The following is a 15,994-nucleotide window of genomic DNA, read 5'->3' on the forward strand; positions in this document are numbered from 1 at the left end:
AATACACAGTAAGAAAAGAGATTAAAATGTCTTAATGCCAGAGGATGGTACAAATGGAACATATTACTAGGATTTATTATAGGCATTTTGCATGTGATTGTAAAGGAAAAATGCTGAAATGGAGTAATTTCTCCTGTGGTGTTTTCTTTCCTAAACTATTGCATTCTTGACGTATCAGACTCACAAGGGACAATTTATTGAAGGAATTGAAAGAAGATGCATTCACAGAAGGGACAAGAGCTGATGCTGGAATATCTGTTTGAACTTGATACCTTCTGACAACTCAAATCTCTTTTCTCTTGTAGGTAATTGGTGTTTTTGGTGAACCCATTAAAGGTTATGGGGAGGCAACGCGAAGAGGAAGACGACAGCTTGTCAGGTGTTTGCCCCATACAGACAATAGGTTTTGCACAGCAGAGGCATTTTGGGTCACATCACAGAAAGTTAGATCTAGATTACTGAACTGTGTGACGTACCCTGTCAATTGAAAGTGAAAATGAAAGGAATTTTTTGCAGTATGTCTTCTGTGGCACACACCACTAAATACAGCACACATGCAATATAGAATGCCAATTCCATGTGCCTCAGAACAAGCAATGGCCAGCATGGTAAACATGGAGCACCTCCCTACAAAAAAGAGGATGAGTCTGAAGAGAGTGGTACAGAGGCACAGGCATGCACATGGGAAGCAGGGGTGAGACCGAAGTGTAGCGTGAAGTCCTCAAATAGAGTAAAATCTCTCTTTGAAAAACAGGAGAGAGTTTTTCTTCTTATGAAGTAGCAGCTCTTAACAGGCCAGAAAGAGCAGGAGAGGTTTCAACTTGGACTTCTAAGAATCCACCTTGCTCAATTTAAAGCTTAACTGTGTCTAGCTGAGCAGGTGTAGTCACTGCAGTGAGTCTGATGTCCTGAGTTGACATGCAGCACTGACTGCCCATTACTTAGATTACTTTCTGGTACTTGAGGCCACATCTCTGCTGCATATTTAACAGAACAGTTCTCATCTAAACATTTATGAGTGTATCAGTTTTTCTCCAGTTGAGGTAAACAACAGAACTAATTCTTATAAAACAAGTCCTCCCCGCAGTATAACCCAGCAGAGGCTTTGCCTATTGTGTTCTTTGACTTGAATTTATTCCATGAGGTTTCATACAGTATGGGACGCACAAGCCCAGCTATAGAATTTAAACGATGAAATTAAGATTATTTTTAGGAGGACGATTTTTACTTTGAACCAAAAGTTTATCTTTTCACCAGACTGTGAAAAAGTGTTTAAAGTGGAGCTGCTAAATGAAAAGAATATCAATGAAAATTTTAAGCATGTCTGTAAACTATGTGAATAAGTAAATGTAGTGTCAGCTTTCCTAGTATTTCATTTCCACTTTCCATTTAAAAGTTTCATATTCTAAAGAACTTTTTGAGCTGAAAACTTGATCAGATTGCAGAGAGCTCAAGTCTGTGATAAAAGGCTTAATGTCTCAAAAATGTAGTTTTTCTGTATATGGACATCTTGAATGTGATTTACTGCAATGAGACTTCATTCATCTTTGTCCTTTGTAACCCACCATGTCACCTTAAACCGTATTCAAAGTGTTCATTAATTCACAGCATGTTATCTGGATTTGATTGATGGAAAGAAAAGCTTGGAACTGTGCAGCAGTTAGTAATTTCAGTAGGAAACCTAAACTGGCAGCGTAATTCTAGTCTGACCATTAGTTTCTGGAGGTGGTCACCTGGAAAGTGATTTCACCTTTCTGTTTATCTAGTATTTGACCGTAACCTGGCTGTAACTGAAATATCAGCACTTAGGCTAGAGGTTTGAAATTAATATCAAAGTTACACAACTTCTATAGAATGAAGTTATTGCCAGAATATGTGAAGTATATAGTAAACTATTTTGATGTAAATTAACCAACCTAATATCTGAGTTGACAAAGCATTCTTGGCATGTTTTGCATGAATTTTGAAGGGAGGACTGCAGCGAGAACATTTAAGCACCTCAACTGTTAACCATCAGCTGGTAATGAGTTCTCTCTTCTAACTCTCCACTATTCCTTATATACCCACAGTAAAGCTTGGGAAGAGAAGTCAAGAAGGAACCCAAGGTAGCATAAGGGCTGCAGTGGAATACACTTTCTCACAAAACTAGCTAAGCAGCTCCTCTCTAAATAAGAAGCTGAAATTTGAAGATTAACTAGCTATCCTTTCTGGGTGGGTTGTTTTTTTGTTTTGTTTTGCCGTTTTTAGTCACGTTGAATACATAAAGGATGGACTGAAACATATGCGTTTGAAGTTCTATATTGAGGGCTCTGAACCAGGAAAACAGGGAACAGTCCACGTGGAAGTCAAAGAGGTATGTACAATTACTTGATGTAGCTGACAAGCCTAATCTTGGATTTAAAGTACCAAAGAGAAAAAAACAGAGCCTGAAAGTGTTTTCCTCATTACAGAACCCTGAGGGAGGAAAACCTGAAGTCCGTTACATATTTGTGGATGTTGACGCGTATCCTAGAAGAACCATTATCATTGAAGATAACAGATAGCCAACAATCAAAGTTCCTGCTTCATCTTACTCACTGTTGAATGATATTGGTGTAAGCAGTCTACACATGAATTGTTTGGTGTTCTTGATCGAATCTTGCAGATTTGGAGTTAAATATAAGAAGTAACCTCTCAGGGCCTCCATTAAAGTCTCTCATAACAACAGATCCAGAATTTGAGGTGAAGCCAATGAAAAATAGTAGAGCCGTCACTCATGGCAAGTATTTTTGACATAGGAAAATAATGGCTCATACTAAACTATTTAATGCTGGATAATTCTCCTTAACACCTAAAATCTGAGTCTTTCAAGGTTTCAGGTTTAGGTGGGGAGTTTTCTTGTCTTCCTTTGCTTGGATTTCCCACTAGCACTGCAATAAAGAAAGTGGTATTTGAAATACAGACAAATACTGTTTTCATTCTGGATGCGTTTGTAGATGATTTATGTTAGTGTGTAAAGGAGATCTAGCCCAAATGCATCTAAGAATATGAATTGTGGAGACCCACACCCATGACAGATGACTGATCATAAAGGCTCCAATACTGGTATCTTTTAAATAAATTATCAACACCTTTACTGTCTGCTCCTTTCATGGTGTGCCACCCTGCTCAGCACTGCCAACAGTTTTTTCATTGACATAACTAATCTACATCCTCCAGGAATTAGATTAGTATAATTTTACCCAAAATCAAAAGCTCAACTCATGACCAAATTTATCTCTTGGTTATTTCTTGATTAGTACCACATGGCAATTATTAAGCATAATCCTGCGTATTAATAGTGAGACTCAATTGTGTCTGCCAAGCAGCACCATCTGAAAACTCAAGCTTTAGTGTCTTACATATAACCATTTTCTTAAACACCAACTAATGCATTTTTCTGTAGTTATCTATATATAATACAAGCTTTTTAGTTCACTAGTTGTTTAGCCCTTAATTAAATATACACTGACGTTGAGCTTCATTTAATGGTACATTTGGGGTGTTCTAAAGTTCATACAGTATTCCCTCATACAAATACTGTAGATAGACATTTAGAAATGCTTTACTGCCCTCCTGTTCAGTCTCCAGTACTCTCATCTTCATAGCCCTAACAACTACACTTAATACTTTTTTAGACCTGGATAGTTTTGCTTTATATTAAGTATTGCAACTTTAGCTTCAGTCAGATCCTCACACTGTTTGAAAGTATTCAATGAAAAGGAATCCCACATTTATTCCAACCCTATGAGTATAGTAGAGAAGAAAAGCACATTACAGCGAAGCAGCTACCAATATCAATCTGTGATAACGGGCAATGTATTTTGGAGTTTCTACACTGTACAGAATATAACTAACTTCTGCTGTGCCAGCCAAAGGGTTTTTTACAAAACTAACATCTGTTCAGACTGATCAAAGTGATTCCATATCTGTCAGTTTCAGCAGAGTGATAAATTTGTCTGATTTTTTATCTATTAATGGATAATTGTCAAGACCAAAAAGTCTTTTACTCATAGTCAAAAGCGACAGGAATCATTGTGGTTCTTTAATGAAAGTACGAGAAACCATTCTGGTACTTATTAAGAAGTAACTCCAACAAATTTTAATTTTCACCCACAGTCACTGACATCATTAATGTCAATCTGGAAAGGTTTCTTTAAACAATGAAAGCAACTATTGCCCCCTTCATGTTATTTTTGTGAAAGTAATAGTTATTAACACGTTTTCGTGTTGCGTATGACTCTTCCTAATTCTTAGCATTGCACTTTACCAAAATCTATAACCAAGTACAAAGACAAATAAAAAATCGGAATGAAATCTGTTTCATTGCATACTGCTGCAGTAGTGACTGATAGCACTGCATGCCATGTTTAAGTCCAGTTGCTGTAAACGTGTCACACATGGCAGTTACTGAAAACTACTTCTGCAAGAGTTTTGTCACAAATTAAAGACAGAACAGTTAAGAGCATATCAGAAATACTGCTAGCTATATAATTGTATAACTTTAATATTAAGCTTACTAGCTTTAAGCCTGTGCTATACCTTGATAAAAATGTACTCATTCTTCAACTTTTATGAAACAAGACTATATCAAAATACAAGTTTTCTAGCCTAAACTGTGATATTGTTTTTGCCCCTCCTTTATGAGTTTGTTCCATCTCAAACTGCCTGAAAGCCATTGTAAATTTCCACATCAACAACAAAATTGACAGGCTAGATATTTTTCCTGTATCTCCACATTCCAGCTTTGCTCTCCCATTAATCTGAATGTGGCTTGTTTCCAGTGGGCTTCACTGCTGGGGAAAGGAGTATTTCCTAAAGCAAGATGTAAACAACTTTTTAGAGTAAATGGTATGGTAGAAACAATGTGTCAAATCCAGTCCTTAAGGAAAAAAAATAAATCAAGTGTCACGCATCAAAAGAAAGACATTAAAATAAAAACAGTGAAGAAAAGCCAGCTGTTTAGTTTTACTTTTGTCTTGTTTTACAGTCTTGTTTGCAGTGAAGAAAGAAACTGTGAGGACTAGAAGATTTCTGGGAAGGAAAAGATTTTGACCTTGCATAATGATGTTTTTCCAACAGTGGAATTACAAGAAATACTTTAAGAGACTTGTGGTAGAACAGCAAGAATTGGCCATTGGGTTAATGTCTCCATTTAACTTCATCTCTAGAGAAAACAGTTTTATTGTTTGCAAACAGGTTTCTGTATATTTTTTTTCAGTAGTAAGGAATTCCTAGCCTACATAAAAATACAATAGTGTTCAAGGCTTGTGTGAAAGAACAATTTGAGAATCTGCATTGCCTGGTCACTGTGAGACATCAGCACAGAAGTTCTGAGAGTTGTCTTAAAAGGACTTGGTACCCTTGTCATATGTTGGCATTTGTGTCAGACATCAATATTGTGTGCTGTAGCTGGGAATAAATGCTACAGTTCCAGGTGTCAGAAAAAGTCTTTGCAAAGTCAAAATAATGATTCTGTCTGGCACTTTGGCAACCCGTCTAGACCTATACAAGAAAAATGGAGACAGACCATAACTGGCAATGAGGAAGAGACAGACACATGAGTATAATTTAAAAGGCACAGGTGGATGTGGAATGTCTAAAAGCAAAGTGCTAACCTCTGGTTTACGCACACATTTCAGGAAATGAGAATCCAGAAAATCAAGTCAGGTGATTACCATCAAATTAATTTTTCTTTAGGGTAGCCCCAATATGACAGGGTTATAAATAAAATGTTTCTTATCCTGTACTTACATGGAGTGTGCTGTTGTCATTTCCAGAACTCATCTCACTCCTGTGAAGTAGCAGGAAAACAGGTGTGTGAGCACAGTTGCTCAAAGCAGCAGGATACACAGCTATGGTGGCACCCACAAACAAAATTACAGCAGGTGCCAGTTACTTTCCAATGTGAAACTGTCATGCTATTGTGGAAAAAATAACTGCCAGGAAGTCAGGGCCAAAACAGTAACATTTTCATGGAAATCAAACACATTAAATTTTGACTGCTGCAGAGTTAATAAAAATGTGTATGCACAAAAACCCATTCTTTAGGAAACAAAAGCACATTACCCAGAACTGAAATGCTGCTTTTCCAGAAACACTGCATGACAGATTATTCAAAATTTGGGGTAGGTATGCACCTTGGTCTTAACTTTACCATCTCATCCCTCATTTTTTTTAAATCATTTTGTGAAATCCCTCATTTTTGTGATGCCCAAACTCGTGCATATAGGGAACAGGCAGCCGACAGCCTTAGATCCAGTTTCCAGGAAATAACAAAGCTATGCTGTTACATGCAGGCTTCTGTTTGAGTCCATGTTTGTGCACTTGAAACATTCAGGTCATTAATTTTGTTAAAACTTTAAAATATCGAAACCTGACTACCTGGCTACTCTTTAATTAAGCTTTGGTAAACAGAAGTTCAGACTGACAGAAATAACGTACACGGAAGCTTATAATTATCTACAAAAGGAGATGACAGTATATCTAGCAGAAAAGATCAGGTGTTTAATAGAAAATGTCAGTTTTAATATTTTCTGGCCATTCTTACACACCCTTTCCCTGAGGTGCCCACCCGTGGCTGTGAGGCCTGGCCCTGCCCTGCAGTGGGGCCCTTGGAGCCGGCTGCATCCACCATGGGGCAGCGCAGGCCTCACCTCATGGAGCCTGGCTTTACCAAATCTGAGGGCTCATTTTCACCTCTCTTAGCTGAAGACATTAATGTCTCCCCTGATTTACCATCCCACCACACACACAAGTATCTAGCTGAAACTGAACGGGACTTAAAACTTGAGTACTGTGAGGACCTCGCTGCTGTGTGCTACTAAGGCCGACGTTGTTGCAGGGTTCGCAGCCATTCCTTCCCAGCAGTGGTTTGGTACCCACCTGGCCCGTTACAATGTCTTCTCTAACTCCAAATCACATACACGTCTGCTAGCACATCTTAAAACCTCCTGGTACTGCACTGGGAAACCTTGGCAGAATAATCTTGTTTATCTACCTCCATTTAATTACAATTCCTCTTTATCTGAATCACAGTTAGGTTCTCTAACACGAATTACCTTCTTGTATTACTCACCACGATTAACTCTATTAACTTTCACTCATCTGAGTGCATTTTCACTTTTTATAGGAACAGACTGTTTTACAATTTCGATCCTAATTCTTTTTTTTTTTCCTCTAAAATCGCAACAATTGCAGCCATAACAAAATATTACTACAGCATATACACATACTAAGTATGTGGCTATATTCCCCAAAATCTGATTTGCTTCATTAGTGTTACAGCAGTCATACTGGAGCTAAAAGTGAAGTGATATTTTGTATGCTGTCTGGGACTGCCCGTTATCTTACATGTATTGACACTGACCCAAAGTCCAACGGAGAAGCACGGATTTTCATAATGCTACTAGTCACTTTTTGGCATGATATTTAGCAAGTTGTGTGCATCATAGTCAAGTGTGTGACACTGAAAAGGATAAATATAGGAGAGAAAAATATCTGAGACATCTCAAGACTTAAACCAGAAAGCAGCCTCCTATCAGCCGTCTTGGGCATAAAAGCCCCATAATTAGCCACAAATGTTTTTCAATGAAAACATCCATGGAATATGTTCTACATCACTATTTTATTTTTATTTTTTGTATTCTTCCCACTTCCTTTCCCGGAATTTCTCTTTTAACACGTCTTCAGGAGTCCTGCCAGCTTCTACATTTATTCCTCTTTTTATTCAAAATATTATGCCTTGCTTCTATGTCTGCATTTCTCTTCTTTACCTATATTTAAGTTAGCAAAATGAAAGATGAGGAAGAAATATTACACCTTTGGTTTCCAAGGTATCTAGAGCTGACAGCTTTTCTCCTGTGCTTTTATCCAACTTTTCCATCATGCTGGCTCATTTAAAAGGTGGTATGAAATCTTACGTCCAGCACCGCATCCAAAACTCCAACCGCTAACATCTAGAAAAGCTCCAGATGTGCCTCAGTAGAAAATACTTCAAGGGGAATCAAAAAGAAGAAATCAAATAAGCACTACAGGTATATGATTCATGCTAAGATCAGAGCCAGTCAACTCCGTGTCTTTTCTCCTGTGTCAAGTGTATCAGCAGTTTGTCCTTGATAATCCCTCGCTCCATCCTGCATTGTAATGACGAAGGCTGGAAAAATACTGCTGCATTTGCTGATGGCGTAAGTCTTTGGGATAGAATAACAACAGGAAAGTATTTAGTTTTGTAGAAACATACATGTTTCACGTTGCAAGTAATAACTCTAAACCAACTGCCAATTACAGCCAGCCCAGTTTACCTACAGGCTAGCCATCGTGCTATGCCACACACGAGTGACATGACAGTGACTTCCTTTTCATGAACAACTGGCCTTGTTGTTTCCTAAATTCTGTTTCCAAAGGAAAACAATTACTCTTAAAAATGAAGTCATCAGAATGTCAAGAAAATTAATATGTACTCCACAGAGTGAAGTCTAGATATTTACATTTCACACACATTGTCAGGCAGTGCTGTGATCAGTGAGCAATCTTCCTGTGCGTGACCATTAAATACTTGTCCTATATGCCCAATCTTGTAGTTTCATTAATGTACTTTGTGATAAAGATCAGGAGAATCCAGCACAAACAGATCCATGCTGAGGTCATTACAATGAGTTATAAATGGTTTTGCTGCTGCATCCATTGGCATCATACCCATGGGAGTTTCTACCTTTGAAACAGCAGACATTAGGTGACTTCTAAAACCCATGTTTTATTCAGTCTTGGAACCTCGGTGAAGTTTCCCATCTCTAATTCAAGGGTCATTCATCTCTTCTCTGGTAATAAGAGTTAGCTTGCTGGATGCCAGCTGCAGGCTGCTCTTTCACATCTCTGTGCACCACTCAGGTTCCTCAGGTCATGCTTTCTGCAGCTATGCACTATGTGACTCCATGCAGCTTGCACTGGGATTTTAAAGACAAGAAACAGCATGGATATTCTTGGAACTGCCTATAAATCACTGCTGCAACATACAGGGTTACATTTGCACACTGAAATAATTTACTTGGTAGAAATAAGGACTTTTGAGTAATGATACAGACATTTTCACCATCCCAGAAAACAGTAATAAGCACAGCACTGGGGCTCAGAAAACACTGATTCTAAGCTAAGTTCTGTCAGTCATCCATTCTGTGGGCCTGGAACAAGTATTTTTCTCTTCTGCTACAATAATCACCAGCCTCAAATGAGTACTGTAAGAAACAGTTAATGAATTCAGGCTTCACAAAGCCTGAATAAGCTCACACACCACTGCTCAGAATCCCAGAGACCAGTTTTCAGAACCCCCTGAGCCCCCTTTTTTAGACACACTTCAAGTCAGGTACTCCAAAGCATTTTTCCAGAATGAAAGTATCATCACTTCTGGCTATTAAAGTGATAAGTCATGAAATGATAACAAAACACGTCATGACAGAGTAACAAAAATAAATAAAAAATCACAATATCAATCTTTTTTCTTCCACCACACCTCACAAACTACATGATTATAAAGGAAATTTTCATAGGAAACCAATAGTACTAGTTCTGATAACAAAGAACTGAATGGTTCAGTGCCCCAATCTTGTTTTATCCTGGATATCCTGTGTCCCTGCACTGCGGTTAATCTCCATTTTTAGTAACAACCTTCTTACGCTTGAAAAGACTTTGACAAGAAGAAGCATCTCACTTTTAAACTCAGATTAAAAAAAAAGGAAAAAAGAAAGAAAAAAAAAAACAAACAAAACAAAACACAAAGTAGAACAGAGTTTATGCATAACAGAGTTTATGCATAACAGAATTAAAGCCATCAATCTAGGAAAGTACAACATTCTTTATGCATATAAAGAATATAATACATTTATTTATGCTAAATTCAGCTTTCTTCTGATGCAAACAGAAGCCCTGGTATTGAATACCGTGAGTGGTAACACACACATCACTCCATGATATAATGGGCTGCACAAATAATAGCAATTAAAAGTCATTGAACTGCCATTTACTGTAAGTGGTAATACTGATTTACAAAATGGGATCTGAAATACCATTGTAGGTCTAACAATTGTGCAGTACTGCATGGTTTCTTTTCGAGTTTAACATCTCATAAAAATCTCTTTCACTAATCCAATAGGCCTGGGGAGCATGTAAGGGCTGGAGCACAGCTCCCAGCCTCCATCTGCAGGAACAGAGCATGGTGATGGTGAGCAGGAGTCCCTTATGAACAGAACTGCCCTCAGTGTGAAGCAGGGAGCAAATCAGGGCTGGAAACGTGATCCAGCTGAAGGCATGCATATTACCTTTCACTACAAGTGGTCTAACAAGAAGAGTGGGGGCGGGGGGAGGGATTTTGCTCCCTCGTCTGAATTTACTGGATATTGTGAAGCACTTGCAAGTAGCAATTTGCAGATTCATGTCTTGATCATGCATCTCATAGACCTTAATGTACAACTGGTTCAGCCTCAGAAGGATTACACAGATGGTCCCTGTGGTCTGTGCACCTAACTAAACTAACCGGCACCTTGCAGCAAATGGCTGGGGAACAATCCACAAACTCAAGTGTGTTGGCAGTGAGCAAATTATTTGTGAGAGTGAACAAGTATGTGGAAACAGTAAAACAAAAATCTGCCCACTTGTACTTCACAAGCAAAAAGGACAGCAATAACTGATTAATATCTCTTCACTGGCAGATCCAGCCCCATCACGCTTGGCTCTCATTTAACATTTGCTTAAAAGTTAATGGAAATAAGTTGGAACACATAAGACTTCAAATAAGTTTTTAGTTAATACTTCAAAATTTTATGTGATTTCATGTCCATGCACAGCAATTAAACTTCCTAAGAGTTTTTGTAATAGAGTTTCACAGGGCATGGAAAAAAAGCCACTAAACTGAGAGCAGATCTGAATTCTGAGATTGATGTGACAAAAATAGCAGATGTAGCAGATTTCCTAATACTGAACTTTATTAAGAGAACATAAATAATACCTATTTCCCATTTCTAAGGCCATTCACTTTTCTCTTGGCCCCCTACAACATTCCCCCTACAGGCTTTCCAGATTTCAAGGAACAGAGATCAACATCAGTGAGTCTGTGTGTAACTGCAGAGAATACACACTCCCTCCGCTTCTGTCATCATTTGTAGTTTAGCACCACCTTCCTATACACTAAAGAATGACAGCTTTGCACTGCCAGATCTTTTGGCATGAAGCCTTTGTACAAAAAGCAAAGAATAAGCAAAATTCCAAAAAAGCGGTAGTTATGCCCTGATCTGTTTTAATTACTAGATATGTTTAATAATGAGATTCTAATGTGATGTATAGGTTAATTTTATGCTGAATTTTAGCATATATTAGTATTGAGAAAGAGATTGTGAGTGCCTAATCTGAACGTAATATTTGATCAACATTCAAGGTAACAAGTTTCAACCTGATTTCTACATTTCATCATAAACAACTGTTAAGGAAAATTTAAATGAGTTCTTTAGAAACAAACAGGATTGGTAGCTGTAGTTTACAACAGAAATACTTTCATAATATAAGGAGGTGTTCTGAAAAACAGGGGAGACAGACATGGGGGCAATTGACCTGCATTAGAGTCAAAGACAAGCCCATACCTCAAAGAAAATTCAAGCCAAGCATCCAGATTCATTTATTTATTTTTTACAATGTGTTCTTCAATATTCCCCTTTGGCATGTTCTCCAGCTTGCCCTCACTTGCATGGGGCATGTCTAGGATCAGCTAGCCAAGAATAAGCTTAATCACAAAATTACCTTACAGTCACCCTCTACAAAACCTACTTTTAAGCTGAGCTCTTTATCTTGTTGCCCAGAAGCTGCACATACCCCTGTGACATGACCTCTTTTACAGACGTCCCACATGTTGATACTTCAAAAACAAAGATGTTTGTAGATTTTTGCTTGGTTTCGTCCTTTACTTCACTTATGACAATGAGTTATGATGTGAACCTACATTTACATCTGTTTACTCTAGGCAGCATCTTCTGATCAATGATAAGAAAGGAGCTATAGGTGTCAGTCTTTAAAACCTTTCCCAAACGTCACATATGAATCAGGGTGTCCTTTTTGGAGGCACTCTCAAGAAAATGCATGAAAATGAGTCTTGTAATGTAGGTTAGTTTAGCTTCTTTACACTTTTGTGTAGGTATTCTCATAAAGAATTCAAAAGTTAAAGTGGCTTTAATTTAATTTACTTCATTTCTAAGGAGAACTAACGCAGATCAAATTAAAGATGCTATAATTCTAACATCAACCACGTAATACCATGTAGTGCAGTTTAATTCATCCCTTTTCAATTCTCATTTTAGTTTGGATTGCATTTTCAGTGCATCTCTGGGAAGGCAGACGACAAATGCATTACTGTTTGAAGAGTGTCTTGACAGCATGCAGTGTTAAACAGATAGGTATTATTTTCTTGTCCCAATTAATGGAGCGTGGCAATATTTCCACAGACATTGCTACTCAATACAGACAACTACATAAACAGATCTCTGATTTCATCTGACATGTATATTTGATGGTTTTGTTAAAATTTGAATTTGATTTTTATTTCATCCAGACTTTGCATAGAATATGGATTATATCAGAAGGTTCTTTAACTCCGTATGATATCTACACTCACAGAAATAATGTATATGAAAAGCAGTAAACAAATTTACTCCTACTTACAAGGAAAAACATTTTTAGATGCCTGTATTTCCCTTGTCTCTCCAGACCTCCTCAGACACCAAGCCTTATCTCTCAGATTCCTCAGCATCAGATCAAAAGCAGCCATATGTGGGATAGGTAGCTCAAAGCCATGGGGAGGACTAAGCACCATGATGTTTTCCAGTTATAATGTTAATATAACCCGTTCATTAAATTGATTTGTGCAGGCTTTGCAAAGCATTAACAGTGTAGATGAGGCAGTGGGTATCACAGGGGTGTTATTACTGAATAGCAAGCCCTTTACAGCCCATCAAAGAAGCCCATCAAAAGCCAAAGGCCCAGAAAACCCGGTCCACAAGGTAGGCTGGCCTACCTGGCAGGCCGTGATTCTCCATCTTCCTACATCTTGAGATGTTTCTTGGAAGCAGCCAGTGTGTGTGCAATAGTCGGCATTGCTGGCAGGGCCACGGTCTGGCTGTCCACACAAAGGGACATCTGCAGACTTGGAGGCCTCATGGAAGGGGCATAGAGTGGGGTCTGTGGGCCGCCCAGGAGAAATCAAGTCCAGTCTGAAGCATAAAAGACATTAAAATGGGAGCTGTGGAGCCAATCACTTCAAATTATTTATTTATTTATTTTATTTATTTATTTTTCAGAGTAATCCATCTTCCCTCATGAATTCTACCTCAAATGTACTAGCCTGATGAAAACGTTTGTTCACCAAGCAGTTTTCCATCTTTCAGGCAACCAAACTTCACAGTTAGCTCCCTGAACATAGCATTTGTGTGAAAACTGTGCCACTATGGATGTTCTCTTTGTGTTTCAGCTCCTGCACTTCAAATCCGACGTTATGGCTGCATGAGAAATCTGAACAGAATGAAAAGCATACAGAGAGAACAGAAGGTGCAAGGTATTAGCAATTATTGTTTGATGACACATAGTGACAGCGCCAACTATAAAAGCTAGAAAATCATGTTTACAGTTGTTTAACAACTTGGAATTAAATTTTACACAATGAGCATCTGCTCTCAGCCAATTTTCCCCCACACTCCTTCACCAAAAGCTTCCGCCAAGATAGCTTGCCTGTTTCTAGGGCCACAGAGGAACAAAAACCTCCAAATGTCTCAGTTTCTCCTCTGCCTAATCCAAAATACCAAGACCCTCTTCTGGCAGCTCTAGCAACCTCCAATTTGAAGCAGGGGTTTTTGGATTTGCCTGCAGACAGCTTCTGCCGTAAAGACGTGGCCTTTTATTCCCACAAAACTGTAGGCAAATTTTGCCAATATACCAAAAGCAATGACAATCCTTGTTTACTTCCTACAGGCCAACACCATACCCTCTGTCCCACATTAACCATGCCTGGGCAGCCCTCCCTGGTTGTGGTACCATGATAAACCTGGGGTGCCCAAGCTCAGGCACCCCAAGGTCACCCAGCCTTGGAGCCTTGCATACGGCCTCTCCCTCAGCACCCCACTCTTTCCTCCAGGCTTGATTGCAGGCAACAGGGAATAGATTTCTCAGAAAACTTTTCCATCATACTTTTGGAATCTAACACCTGACTTCTCATCCTTGGCTGAAAGTGCTCCACATGCTGACAGATCCTCCTGTACTCCATGCTTGGGACGGTGAAGTGAGATGAGCAACTTGCCACTCAATCTGTGGTGGGGCCAACTGCAGCTGTATAGCCACAAAAGTCCAGCGCCCAGACCCGAAGTGGACACCATGGGAAGCCTGGCTCCAGGGCTCAGCACCACCACTCAAGTACCCAGGGGATGGCTCCTGAATTAACACGGAGCTGTGAGATCATGGTACAGAGAGGAATATCAGTAACTAAAAAGAGTTATAAAAATGTATTCCAATGTGGAGTTGCTCTTTTCTACCCTCCTATACATTGAGAGCACTGGCCACTTGACCTCAGTAACTGCAGCAGCACCAGCAGACATCTCTGGCCAGGCTGGCAGATCGGATTTAATTCACACATCCCACCTTCCTCTGGGGACAGGCAGCTCCTTCAGCCACCGTCACTCAGTTACACCCAGTCATGTCCACAAACCCTTAGGTCTTTCCTATCACCTTGGGAACAGCGATAAGCACAGGCTGGAGCAGAGGTCTGTAGCAACAGAAAAGGATGTTTTTCCTAAGGTGTTTAGCAGCAGCTCTTATCTAATGTTGGCAAAGCCTTGTTCAGTGGTAGCAGTTGAAAAATAGAAAGAAAGAAAAAAATGGCTAAGGAGCCTTAGGTCACCCAAGGTATTTAACTCATGTGGGCTGTGCTTCTGCAGCTATGCTGGGGAGGAGGCTGCCAGCAGAGAGGGGTGAGTACCCCATGGGGACCATCACCTCATCTTTGATACACTTGGGTCAGGAGGGGATTTATTTCCACAGCCTAACAACCGAAACTCCTTAGTTTTAAGCCCAGCTCAGACTCACTAAATCCACTCTGAAGCCTTTAAGAAGCCTCTTTTTCTGTTTCAGAGTTCCCACTGTAGTAACTAGATTAATCGGTGTTTACACAGAGCTTTGTGATGGAAAGGCTTGCCAAAATGTATTCTGTAGATTTAGCAGTGTTAGGACTAACAGATTGGAGTAAGGAGATATTTATGGTTCCTCATTTAGCAAAATACTTGATAGCACGTTTAAAATTAAAGGCTTAGGATAAGAACTCCACTAATTTCAAGCCTAACTTTGTTGAGTTCATATGCAAGACAAGCAATTTTCCAAGTTGGTATGCATGCCAGTTTTCAAACATAAAAAAAAAAATAAAGGTGTAAGCAATATACTCTTTATTTTTTAGTCATCTGTAAATCATACTGAAAATATATCTGAGTTACTTTGCCTGAATAATTGGTAGAAGTATATTAGGAAATTTTAAGTGTTTGGAGGCAGATGCCTCTTCTACATCCCTGAAGAAAAATTAAGAATAAAAGCATCTTTAACAGTTTAGAACAGATGGTAGGGTAATAAAAGTGCTGAACAGCTATAAAGCAAGCATCAGAAAATGACATCCATCAGAGAGGAGCCCGCAGAAGTGAGATACACAAACACAGATATTAGAGAGAAGTGACCTAAGAGTATGGAGACTGAGACCTTCTACCCCATGCCTGATATTCTGTTCACCTCCCAGTCTTTTTGGTCTTTCTGATGCCACTCCTCAGCTGAGTGATGAACAAAACACACTGGGAGTTGCTCTCCTGGAAAGATGGCCAGCCATAGTCAGCAGTTATCCCTCATTAGCAGCAGCAGTTGCATGCACTATTGATTTCTTCACCTACCAATGCTGAGAAAAGTGAACATTTTT

General features: G+C 39.1%; 1 protein-coding gene and 1 long non-coding RNA gene across 2 annotated transcripts in view; one reads left to right on the top strand and one right to left on the bottom strand.

Moving 5' to 3' along the window:
• Positions 1–3,115, top strand: part of TIMM21 (translocase of inner mitochondrial membrane 21) — a 5,844-nt gene extending 2,729 nt beyond the window's left edge. The window contains exons 4-6 of the mRNA XM_027451902.3: positions 306–379; positions 2,248–2,353; positions 2,451–3,115. Of these exons, the coding sequence (XP_027307703.2) occupies positions 306–379; positions 2,248–2,353; positions 2,451–2,543 (273 nt within the window). The 3' untranslated portion in view covers positions 2,544–3,115. The remainder of the gene's footprint in view (positions 1–305; positions 380–2,247; positions 2,354–2,450) is intronic.
• A 3,296-nt stretch (positions 3,116–6,411) lies between these two features.
• On the bottom strand, positions 6,412–15,962 carry LOC106018512 (uncharacterized). The gene is made up of 3 exons (XR_005263467.2): positions 15,814–15,962; positions 13,070–13,265; positions 6,412–8,963 (listed from the first exon to the last, which is right to left on the bottom strand). It is a non-coding gene; the product is annotated as an uncharacterized lncRNA (long non-coding RNA).
• Positions 15,963–15,994: the final 32 nt, after the last annotated feature.

The sequence above is a fragment of the Anas platyrhynchos genome, chromosome 2 (genome assembly GCF_047663525.1).
Source record: "Anas platyrhynchos isolate ZD024472 breed Pekin duck chromosome 2, IASCAAS_PekinDuck_T2T, whole genome shotgun sequence".
In the NCBI taxonomy this organism is placed as follows: Eukaryota; Metazoa; Chordata; class Aves; order Anseriformes; family Anatidae; genus Anas; species Anas platyrhynchos.